General features: G+C 46.1%; 1 protein-coding gene across 1 annotated transcript in view; it reads right to left on the reverse strand.

The window, feature by feature from the left end:
* Positions 1 to 1,343: 1,343 nt before the first annotated feature.
* The window catches only part of LOC138401267 (adhesion G protein-coupled receptor E1-like), a 46,047-nt gene continuing 34,689 nt past the window's right edge, over positions 1,344 to 12,701 (reverse strand). The window contains exons 19-25 of the mRNA XM_069496679.1: positions 11,034 to 11,228; positions 9,523 to 9,758; positions 8,435 to 8,501; positions 6,856 to 6,947; positions 3,707 to 3,875; positions 3,495 to 3,599; positions 1,344 to 2,550 (exon numbers count right to left, since the gene is read on the reverse strand). Coding sequence (XP_069352780.1) covers positions 2,545 to 2,550; positions 3,495 to 3,599; positions 3,707 to 3,875; positions 6,856 to 6,947; positions 8,435 to 8,501; positions 9,523 to 9,758; positions 11,034 to 11,228 — 870 coding nt within the window. The 3' untranslated portion in view covers positions 1,344 to 2,544. The remainder of the gene's footprint in view (positions 2,551 to 3,494; positions 3,600 to 3,706; positions 3,876 to 6,855; positions 6,948 to 8,434; positions 8,502 to 9,522; positions 9,759 to 11,033; positions 11,229 to 12,701) is intronic.

The raw sequence follows: 12,701 nt of genomic DNA on the forward strand, positions 1-12,701 counted from the left end.
CGGATTGGCTGGAAAGACAGTGCCAGTGGTCCAGCCTGCAGGAACGGGATAGAGCCCAGTAGCTGTGCCCCATCCGGATGGCAGCCCAGACCTGAGGCCAAAAGGTTCTGTTTAGTGACTCCTACAAATGTTCTTTCTTGCCTGGTTCACTGGAAGTCAGAGGGATCTTGCCCTTAACTTATACCGTCACTTTTGCTTCCAACAAACCTCTTACGCCAAGTGTGCTTCACGCCTGATGTGATATTAAAACATCGCCCCACACTCTTTTTTTTTTTTAAATAGAGTCTCACTCTGTCACCCCAGGTAGAGTGCAGTGGCATCATCATAGCTCACTGCTGCATCAAACCTCAAACTCCTGGGCTCAAGCCATCCTCCTGCCTCAGCCTTCTGAGTAGCTGGGACTACAGGTGTGCACCACAAAGCCCAGCCAATTTTTTTCTGTTTTTAGTAGAGATGGGATCTCACTCTTGCTCAAGCTGGTCTCACACTCCTGACTGAGACAGGGAACTGGCAGGTACTGCTTTAGGCATACTGTATGTGAACTGAAATAAAATCTTAAGGCTTCCCCCACCAGCTGACAGAATGGACCCCCTCTTGGCCAAGGAGAGTAATGGAGACCCCAAAGTCTTACAAAATCTTGTATTCATGACACTGCCTTTCATTCCACCTTGGGTTGAACTATGGAAGTTACACCCACAAGGAGTGGCTGTCTTGAAACCCCCAAGACGGCTTGAGAAATAGGAGATAAGATTCTACAGTTCCCTCTCTGTTATCAGTTAGAAGCCGGGGAAGCCAGCGCTAAGAGGACAACCCTTCTCCTAGGTGGTGAGTGTTAAACATCTTACTTTCTTTGGTTCTAGAAAAGTTATAATATAATCTTATCCAGCTGGAGTGGACGGCCACAGGGCTGGTGGTGTGAGGCGCATGTCCTACGAGTGGCGGATCTGAATTCCAAGGGTGTGTTGAAATAAAACACAATCCATATTGTTGCCATTTCGATTTGTTTCTAGATGCAATGTTTAATTTCTTTGGAACCAAAAAGGACATTTAAAGCAGCAGTTCTCAACAAGGAGTGATTCTGAGACCCCCAGGGGAATATTCAACAATGTCCGGGGACATTTTTGGTTGTCACGACCAAGAGGTAGGGTACTACTGCCATCTAGTGGGTGGAGGCCAGCGGTGCTGTTCGACATCCTACAATGCAAAGAACATTCCCTTACACTAAGGAATTATCCACCCAAAATGTCAATAATGCCAAGGCTGAGAAACCCAGATGTAAAGGAAAGGTGTGGGATTTTTTTTTTTTTTTTTTTTGGAAACAAAATGAGACATGGTCTTAAAAAGATAATAAAATCAAATTAGAAAAAAGTTTCATAGGTAAATTCATTTGCAGAAAACTCAAAATCTCCGTGAAATTCTTGACCATTGGGATGGCTATTTTCTTTTAACTCTCAGTATTGAGTATATCTCTTATTTGACTTCACGCGCATGTGTATATGAAGATATCGATGTAATTCATTCCAAATAGGCAATGGTGGAGTCTTACCACAATCACTCCCTCTCTTTCTCTGTGGCACCAAACAGACCACCACTTTCTGGCACTCAAGACTATTGGGTTTAGCAAACATGGTGTCACTCAAAGGAGCAAGATGACAACAATTTAAATTGGGTAGGAGCCCTTCATGAAAAGTGCTAGACTAGCAGCATAGCATAGCGAGATGTTGGGCTCTACCCCTTAGCTGTTGTATAATCTTGGGGAAGCCCTGGAGCCACTCTGACCCCCAGTTTCCTCATCTTGTAAAACAGGGCTGAGAACAGCAACTGTTTCTTGGGAGTGTTGGGGGGGTCCATGAGATAGAACCTGGAAGGTGATTGACAAGGTAAATGCTCACTTAACATTGGCTGTCACTGTTACCGATCTTCTGTCTCTGTCCACCCTGTCTACTGTTCCTGTCTGCGTGCAAACCATTATGGACCTTGGCAGGCATGAGGCACAGGAACCACCATCACGGGGAAGTTTGTGCCAAAGTAGCCTATGCGTCTATGTGCTGTATCGGTTCCTTGGGGCTCTCACTACAGTTCCACTGGCCATTTCTTTAAAAGCAGGAAGAATCTTTGTCCTGGGGAAACTCAGTCACAAACACGACAACTGATTTATTGAGAGCTGCTCTGTGTCAGCCGCCAACAGATGCTGCAAGACATGCTCGAAACCTCGCGCCAACGAATGCAGGAGAAAACAAAACGGTAGACAGATGTTCTCAGTCATGTCATTGAACTGGGATCTGTCATTTCCCAAAACTCTGGAAATTCATAGAGTTGCAGAACACAGAAGACAAAATGGTTCTTTGGAGCAGAAACTCTTGTTTCTCACCACTGCGTAAAACCGTGGGAAGACGGCCCCGTACATCCAAGCTCTAAATTGCCCAGCGAGTTCTGGGGCTGACGGGATTCTTCATTTGCAGGTTAAGCTGCGAAGAGACTTCTGAGTAGGCACGTGTTGTCCTAATGGTGGCTCCATAGCATATTTGAAAGCAGGAAAGGACTTTAACCCTGTGAGAGAGAAAAGAGGGTTTTTTCAGAGTCAGCAGCAGTTAATACCAATGTGATTCCAAGGGTCATACCTTCCGGGGTCTGGGTCTTAAAAATACACAGAGATAAATGTAACAACAAAGACTAGAAAGATAAACACTGAAATGTTAGAAGTGCTTGTCTCTAGGGTGGCAGATACTGTTGGCAAATCCAAAAACCATTCCCGGTCGCTTCACCCTCAACGGCTCCTATTCTAAAAGCTAGAAAGCCACACACAACCATCCCTACGTCCACGGAAGATGTTCCAAAGTCTGCAGATGCTCAAGTCTCTGACATAAAATGGCATAATATTTGGATATAACTGACACATACCCTTCTGTATACTTAAATCATTACTTCTAATACCTAATATCATGGAAATGGCGTGTCAATAGTTGTTAACTGCACTGCTTAAAGAATGATGACAAGAAAAACAGCCTGTGCATACCCAGTATTTTTTCCAAATGTTTTCGATCCCCAGTTGGTTGAATCCATGGATGTAGAACCCCTGGATATGGAGAGCTGAATGTATATGTGTGTGCACGTATGCATATATGTGGGTATGTATATGTGTTTATGCACACAGACACACACACACAGACACCTGTTTTTTGCATTCTCTTTTGAGCCAATTATTAACATCTACCTGTCTGGTTCCTTCACTGATTAATGAATAGAATAAAATCCTTAATGTGCTCATTTGATATCTGTATGAGTCACGATTTTATCCTTTTTTGGGTCACACAGATTGTAAGGGAAGCCCGGCTTCCAAACCCACAGTGCTCCACCCTCACTTTAATGCATGAACTAACTAAGGTGGGCACACTCAGCTCCCAGGGGGTGCTCGACACCTGGCAGCACGGAGCCTCGCTAAGCAGCGAGCCCACCTCCCTCCCCGTGCCTGCGGGAAGCACGCGGTCCCTCACCGTCTTGGACGTGGATGGCACAGAGGACAGCAAGATCACCGAGGACTGCGACTGGGAGCTGGGCCTGGGCTTCCTGGTGACCCACCTCCTGTACTCCTCACGTACCTGGAGACGGAGACAAATCGTTTGCAGATGAAGCGAAACAGTGCTGGTACAGGCATGTTGGGTGGAGGGCTTGCGGCGGGGAGACAGGGAAGGCAGTGGCCACACACCTGGCGGCTGAGCAGACAGTGAATGAGGAAGATGAAGGCTCCCTGCAGGCTGTTGACGATGGTGAACAGGTAGGCCATGACACCGGCTATGGGTCCAATCTGGAAAAGGCCCAACACCCAGCTGCAGCCCAGGACGAAGAGCTGGGCGAAGGCCTTGAAGGTCAGTAACCTGGGGGAGAAGATTTGCAGAGCATTATGGTTCTAGGAGGTGGCCGTCGTCCTTGTGGGCCACGCTGCTAGGAGCCCTCTGAGGCTGCCACCGTGTGACCTGCCACCTGGGTGGGGACAAATGTGGAGTGGAGTCTGCGAGTCAAGATGCAGGGGAAGTGAATGCTACAGGAATGAAAACGCAGGCGGGCTGCAGACACACACAGGCACAGAGCTGCTCGGACACGTGTATTTAATGAACTTTTGCTTGTGGTCATGAAAAGATAGGAGGATCCACATGTCCAGAAATTTGGGGCACATCAAATAAATGGTGAAGCCATAGAATAAAACACAATGAAGCCTTTCTTTGTATTGATGGGAAATTCACCTAACATGAAACTCACCATTTTAGCCGTGTAAAGTGTGCAATTCAGTGGCATCGAGTACATTCCCAGTGTTCAACAACCATCACCACTATCTAGTTCCACAACATCGTCACTGACCCCAAGAGAAACGCCATACCTATTAAGCATTTGTTCCTCATCCCTCCCTCCCCCAAGTGGAAACAGCCCAAATACCTAACAACGGATAAATGAAGACACAAAGGCAGTATATCCGTTCAATGGAATATTATACAGCCATAAAAAGGAGTGATACAATGATATATGACACAATATGGGTGAATCTTGCAAACTTAATGTGGAGTAAAAGAAACCAGACACAAAAGACCACATATTGTATGATTTCAATCATATAAAATTTCCACAATAGGCAAATTTATGGAGATTGAAAGAAGATGATAAAGACATTTTTAAAAATAATATGAGAGTGACAATATGCTATAGCAGGTAGGAGGACAGGCTCTGGGTCAGACTGCCTGCATTCTAAGTCTCGCTGGTCTATTCACTAACTATGTGGCCTCAGGAAGTTATTTAACCTCACTGTGCCTCAATTTTCTCACTTTGACATAGGGATAATAATACAATACCTGTATGATCAACTTGTTCTCCAGATTAGAGGATGAGATAGCAAGACCCTTAAGGTGCTTAGAACAGTATCTGGCCCAAAGTAAGCATTTTTGTTAGCTGTTATGGGCCACAAGTATCGATATGAAACAAGCTCTATGCTATTTGGAAAAAGCAAAGTGCAGAGCAACATGTACGGTACCCTATCATTTATGCAACATTAGGTGGATGTGTAGCCATAAAATGTTCTGGAAGGAAGCACACTTTGAGTGATAATGGTTGCTGCAGGTTGGGGCAGATCAGGAGACCTGGGTGTATACCAGGAAGTAAAGAAATGTTAATGGACGCAGAGCTTCCTTTGGGGATGACTGAAATATTCTGGAACTAGATAGCAGTGGTGGTTGCACAGCATTGTGAATGCACTAAAAGCCACTGATACCCTTGAAAGTGGTTAAAATGGTAAATTTCATCTTATGTGAAATGAGCTGTTTAAATTTTTGCCATTCGTGTGTGTTAACTTTGTTTCAGCTTCTTCACTTTTATACTGATGTTTCAAAAATATTTAAAATGGATATGGGATAAGATACTGACAAAAAAAAAAAGCAGCAGCAGCAGGCTGGGCACAGCGGCTCATGACTATAATCCCAGTACTTTGGGAGGCCGAGGTGGCAAGAGTGCTTGAGGCCAGGAGTTCAAGACCAACCTCAGCAACATAGAAAGACCCCATCTCAACAAAAAATAGAAAAACTAGCTGGGCACAGTGATGCATATCTGTAGTCCCAGCTACTCAGGATGCTGAGGTAGGAGGATCACTTGAGCCCAGGAGTTTGAGGTTGCAGTGAGCTATGATAATGCCACTGCACTCTTACCCAGGAATCAGTGAGACACTGTCTCAATTAAAAAAGAAAATAAACAGCAAAGAATATGATCAAGTTATGGACAATAAAACCTAGACTATGGTTGTAGTAGGTTCTTAAAATGAACAGTAGGAGAGTAAGAAAGTTAAGAAATACAAATGATACATAGGAATATGAAGAAGTCTCACATCTTTAATATAAAATAATGTATATGTATTAATAACTAAAATAATAAGATAGTATATTTTACCTATTGGATCAGTAAAACCAAAAAAAAAAAAAACAAAAACAATGATAAACTCCAGTGTTGGCAATGCTGCAGGTAAACAAGCACTCTCATAATTAGAAACAAATTTACTGCAAACCAGTTCGGAAGATATACATATGTATATACTAAAAGCATTCTAATTCAACCTATCCTATATCCAGGCAGTTTTGCACATAGCACTGTAATTAAATAACCACCATGTAGAAGGATTTACCTACGAGGGTATTCAAGGCAGTATTGTTTATTAAAAACAAATACAGTAGCAACTTAAATGTCTATGAATAAGAGATAATATAAATATAATGAACTGCATCTTTACACTGAAATGCTATGGAAAAAAATTATTGTGGAATAATTTCTAATTAAGTGGTAAAATATTAATGATGTTATTAAGATTTAAAAATTACAAAAATAGTATGTTTCTATTTCTTGTAAATATGCACATATAAGTATACATAGAGAAGAACTAGAAAATTTATGAATAGTTGTAATATATGCAACACTCACTGCGCCTAGTTACTGTGCTAAACTCTTCATAAGCCACATATAGTAAGCAGTGTTGATGTCCTCATTCTACAGATGAGAAAACCGAGGTTCAGAGTGGTTATGTAACTTGCCTAAGGTCACACAGCTATTAGGGAGCAGCACTGGGGTTGGAGCCTCCTGATCTAGACCCTGTGCTGTTCTAAGTAGGCCTCATCACCTCTGTGTTGGGCACAGGATCCAGCATACAAAAGATGCACAGAGAACTTTTGTGGGAAGAAGGCGTGGAAGCTGGAAAAGGAAAGGAAAGGGAAGGGAAGGGAAGGAAAGGAAAGGAAAGGAAAGGAAAGGAAAGGAAAGGAAAGGAAAGGAAAGGAAAGGAAAGGAAGGAAAGGAAAGGAAAGGAAAGGAAAGGAAAGGGGACTGCACCTGGTGTCTTTTAGCGTCGAGACTTCGGCATTGACACTGGAAAGCTTCTGCCTCAGGATGCACAACGTCCAAGTCAGGAGGACGAAGTTGACCTACAAAGTCAAGCAGAAAAGTTCGAGAGACTGAATATACAAATGCACAATGGCGAGACCGTCTATACAAAGAGAACCCTGACCCACAGTCCAACCCAGCAAGCCAAACATTGACCCCGGTGGCAATCATCCCTGGACAACCAGGTCTTGCTTAATAACTGATAACGTTCCTAATTTTTATCCCTGCTTCCAACTTAAGACCCAAAGGGGGAAGCCAATATGCACTCCTAACCCATCACGTAGGACAGCCCGCGTCTAGTTAGCCACCTGCCGCTGCCCGGTGCCAACAGCTTTGATCAGGGCAAGCCTGAAGCCCTCTCTCTTTTCCACTGTAAAGACATCCCACTCCTCTGCCCGCCTTTGAGTCTAAGACAAACGCAAATGACAGTGTCTGACTCCCTTACTGCTGTGCCCTCGCAGTCTCTGAGTAAATAGCCTTTACTTGTTCTCAGCTGCGTGGTCTTTGTTTATTTCCACAGGATGCATCTGATGAGTTAGGACACAGACTGTGAGCTTGAGTGGAGAGTTGTTAACTTCTCAGGCTCTCCCTCAAAACCACCGGAGCCTGGGACACACACGCTCCCAGGGCAGGGTTTCTCCACCTTGGCAGTGCTGACATGTGGGGTCCCATCATTCTTGGTGTGTGCTCGTGGCAGGGGGCGGGGGGTGCTGTTCCGGGTGTTGCACGCCATTGAGCAGCGTCGCTGGCCTCTACCCACTAGATACCGGCAGCACCCACCCTCTTCCTCGTGACAACAACAAATATCTCCATCCTTTGCCAAGTTCCTCTGAGGGGAAAAACTGTCCCAGCTGAGAACAATTGCTCCAGGGGGACTGTTTTTTCCAAGTGAGTAAAACTTCCAGGAGAGCTCAATGTCCGTGAAGATTTCAGAATGGGCAAGATAAACATGTCATTATCAGTATCAGTATGAATATCTTTCCCATTGTTGCTCAGTCCTAATATTATTGCACTCTGGTCGAGGCCAGACATTGTACTAAGCATCGCACATGGGTGGCTTGAACCCCCCCAGCACCTCTGTGGGGAAGGTCTGCAAGAGAGAACTTAGTGTTCCAAGGGAGGAGACAGTGGTACGGCCGGAGGGCTGAACTCGCAGGGTTGGGGAAGAAAGGGACACCCGGGAAGCTGGGCAGGGCCTGGTCGGGGAGGACCTTAGGTGTCAGGCTTAGCACTGTTCAACATCTACATCTAGGAGGGACTGACAGACCCATTCTCACTGAAGCACAAAGAACAAGTGCGACGGATAAGATTGGTGTCCCTCTCAGAGGCATTTGCATTTCAGCATGAAAAAAACAAATCACAAGTCAAAGAAATCACTCTCTAACTTGGAAATCCCCAGAACCAAGGATCAGAAGGAGAACATTTGAGGCGGTAAGTGACCTCAGCTGTGCACTTCTCTGGCGGTTCCTGATCCCTCGGGACCCCTTACTCCTGCTCCAGGACACATTTCGCCAAGCAATTTGCTTACCGTTATGATTACACAAACTGGCCCCAGGAAACTCCAGATGAACCCCGTCTTCGTATCCAGCCAGCAGCTATGGAGAGAAACAGGAGGAGTCAGCGCTGGTCTCAGAGTCCTGACCCTACACTTATTCACGCCCCAGCAACAGCACGAATTGAGGAGCACATTGCGGGGTGAGACTCAGACGGTTCTCCTGATGGTTCAGGTTGCGTTTCGGTTTCCTGTGGACCACAGCTCTCCCTCTCTCAGACTTTCCCTGGGAAAACGTTCCTGAAATGTTCCCCTGGTGCCCGATCTTGAGTTCATCCTCAATTCATAACCTTTGTGATACCTTTTCCCCCCATGCGAAACTTCCTGCTGGTACACATTGTCATTCCAATCTCACCTCCTCTGAGAAGCCACTCCTGACTGCCCTTAGCTAAAATATCCCATGTCTACCCCTGGCCACTCTCTAGCAGAACTCACGGCCTTCTTTTCAAATGGCAGCTATCACTATCGTAAGTATCATCTCACACAACTGTCTGTGGACTTGCAGACTGGCTTCCCTGCTAGACCAGGAGCTACGTAAGAATGTGGACCTTGAATGTTTATCCCCGTGTGCCCAGCATCCAGGGCAAAGCCTGGCATGGACAAGGCTTGTGTACTCGTTTCCTAGAAGGAAGGAAGGAAGGAAAGAAGACTGGGTTGCCTCTTTCTATCATGTTGCTGGTGCGTACTTGCTGCTTTTACCATACAACAACCATTTTTCCATGTTCAATAACAGCATCTTAATATTCCTTTAGCAGAAGTATTCTTCCCCCTTCCCCATTCACACACACACACAGATGAGAGAAGGAAAATAATGAAGTTAGGCCAAGCAGATATTCTCTCCCTGGAATGTGAGCCTCAAGTATTATAGTAGTGACTTCTGGATTTGTACAGTGCACAACCTGTGCTGCTGTACATGATAGCCCTGGGATCAACAGCACAGAAAGTAAAAGCTCAATAAATGGTAGCCACAACTACTGCTACTGTTATTACTCTTGTTGTTCTTCAGTAATAATTATCCGGAACCCTGGCAGCAGGGTCTTCGGGGAGAAAGAGATGTCACTCACCGGTCATCCATCCCGTAGCCCTTCGGCTGCACACTGGCGGAGACAACCACCAGCAGTGCCGGGAGTCCGTAGCTAAAGGCACAGAGGTACAGCAACTTGACATTGTGCGAGCTGAAGTAATTCACCACCTTCAGGTTCCTGACCATCAGGAAAAGCATCACAGCCTCCACCAGCATCCAAAAGAAGCAGGCAAGGAACAGGTAGTGCAGAGCACCCGCGATGATGGCGCAGCCCATCTGGGGAGGAGAGGCACGTCAGGAACCCCCGCCCCGAGAGCAGACGGAGGAGAAGCGGGCAGGGGAGGGACTGCTTTGACTGGAGTTTCCCAACCCTGGCCCATTCACCTGCCTCACAGACATGTATGGGCACACGGTGGTTCCTAACCAGGGGCGGCGCCGGATCCTGGAAGGGGGACCCATGGTCCTGGTCTGTCTGGAACTGAGGTTTCCCAGGACATGTGATTTTCAGTGCTAGCCTGGAAGAGTTTTGGGAAAACTGATAGTTGATCACCCTACTTTAGGGAGTGTTTGAAGATGTGGGGGTTCAGCAAACTGCAGCCCAGGGGCTGGCTGCCTGTTTTGTAAATAAAGTTTTATTGGCACAGTGCCACACCCATGCATATGTGTGTGTGTGTGTGTGTGTGTGTGTGTGTGTGACCTACAGCTGCTTTCACGCTCCAGCAGCAGCATTGAGTCATCACGACACTGTGTGGTCTGCAAAGTTGAAAATATTTACTGTCTAGCTCTTACAGAAAACCTTTGCCCACCTCTAGCCAAAGGATTGCGGGCTGAGGGTCCCTACCAGCATTTGGTTTTCAAGACACCAGAGCAGCTGAGCATCCCACAGGGAGAGGGGTAGTTCTGCACAAAGAATGACCGTCTCCCCCCAAATGTGAATAGTGCTCCTTTTGGGAAACCTGAGAGCCTGTGTGTCTGGTAAGGTTATAGGGCGTGAACTGGCCAATGTTCTTGCCTTCGTGGGGCTCACAGTCGAGTGGAGGAGGTAGAAATAAGGAAATAAATCAATGAATAATCAATATGGCTTCACATAAGTGCTGCGGGGGGGACAAGACACAGTGATAGAATGGAGTAGATTCTCAGCTGCTTGTTATTGACATTTGTAACACTGTTGCTGGATCACCCTCTGTCGTGGGACACTGTCCTGTGCATTATAGGACGTTTAGCATCATCCCTGACCTCTACCCACTAGGTGTCAGTGGCACCCTCCCCCAGGTCATGACTACCAAAAATGTCTCCAGACATTGCCTCTGGAGGGACAAAATCCCCCAGGGATGACAGCCACTGTTTAGAAAGTAACCAGGAGGACGACTACAACTCCATAACATGATCAGGAAAGTGATTTTAAACTGAGGACCTGGGGGAAGAGTGTTACAGGCAGAGGGCCCAGCACGTGCAAAGGCCCTGAGGTCGGAACAAGCATCAAGGGAGTTGAGTAGGGACGAGCTGAGGCAGATGGGGAGATGATGGGGACACAGCCCAAGGGATGTGCACCTGGTTGTTGGTCTTGTCTATACCAATGAGGAAGAGAATCTCGGCCAAGAAGAGGCAAATGCAGAGGTTCAGGTGGAGGTAGGTGTTACGATTTTGAATGGAGCGACACAGCAGGAAGGTGGCAATGGCCAAGATGAGGCACACCAGGGAGATGATCATGCCCACGTGGCTGATGACATACAAGGAGAACTCCATCTGTCAGGAAGAAATTCCGCTGTTGGCCTCAGAATGGGATCCAAATCCTCCCCAGGCAGGAAAAAAAAAATTATCCAGATCCCTGGCTTGAGTAGAAAGGACACAGAGCATTTTTTTCCTTGGACACTCAGAGCGAGCTAGGTCCATCATCATCTTTTGCAATGCATTGCAATCCACGCATTCCCAGCCGTGTCCTATGCTCTGCTCTGTGTATCCTGGGGCTGGATGTCCACAAACTACATCTCCCAGAATCCTTTGGGAATAAGGTCATGGGTGTAATTGAGGTTCTCCAAAGAGATGCACTGTGAAAGGTTTGGAAGGCAGAATGGAAGCCAGTACCAGCTTTCTTCAGACAGGAATCAGCTGTGGCTAAATTTCATATCCCAACTGTTCAGTTCCCAATTTTATGGGGTAGGGCAGGGACATGACAGTAGCAATATCTGACCACTGGATTACAGCTGCAGGTGGGGTTGTCACCTTGAAGGCAAAATCCAAGTGGCAGCTCCCTGACTTCAACTCCTTCATCACCTTCCAGCGATTTATGAGCACCCAGTTCCCTGGATTAAATCTCTTTCTGGTTGAAATACCTGGAGTGGTTTCTGCTTCCTGCACTGAATCCTGACTGACACTCAAACATTCAGGAATGCTTCAACTTCTGGGCATGGAACATGACGTGTTCAGCCCTTCCCCTATGCCATTCATTCATAATTCATTTTAAAATTAATGTTAAATTTATTTGAGTGCTTCCTCTGTGTTAAAGATATGCCAGGCACCACCTCATGACCTCATTTCATAGTATTGTCAACAAAGTGGTTAAGAAAACAGGCTACAGTTCTGCCAGTTTCTAGCTGTATGAGTTTGGACAAGACACTCAACTGGTCTGTGCCTCAGTTTCCTCATCTGTTAAAATGAGAATGCTCATAGTAACTGCTTTAGAGGGTTGTTTTAGGAGGATTAAACAAATATACTTAAAAGCACAACTGTGCGTGAAACATACTATGCACTACATAAGTGTTAGGCGTCATTGTTATTTTTATTTTTCTTGTTCTCATTTCTGAGATGAGAGAGCTGGGCTTAGCTCGGATAGGTTGAGTGACGTGTCCAAGAAAACACAGCTGGGAAGGGCTAGAGATGGGATTTGAAAATAGATCAGTCTTTCTCTGGATCTTGTCTTCAATGCTAAGCCACATGGTCCTCTAAGCAGCATTTAAGACATCCTGGCAGGGAATCGAGCCTCCAGTAAAGCATGACAGGCAAAGATACTCTCCACAGCACCCTGAGGATGTCTTTCCTCTCTACCAAATCTACTCATTCACCCAGGCTCGCTTCATATCCCATGTCTTCCCTGACCTACCATCAGATCTCCCTGAAACATCTCTGAATTCCTACAGCACAAGCTCTTGCTCCATTTGTATGGCTTGGTGGGAAGAGACCTCTGGAGCCAGACTTCCCTGGGTTCGAACACCACCTCCA

This window comes from Eulemur rufifrons, chromosome 2 (assembly GCF_041146395.1).
Source record: "Eulemur rufifrons isolate Redbay chromosome 2, OSU_ERuf_1, whole genome shotgun sequence".
Lineage (NCBI taxonomy): Eukaryota > Metazoa > Chordata > Mammalia > Primates > Lemuridae > Eulemur > Eulemur rufifrons.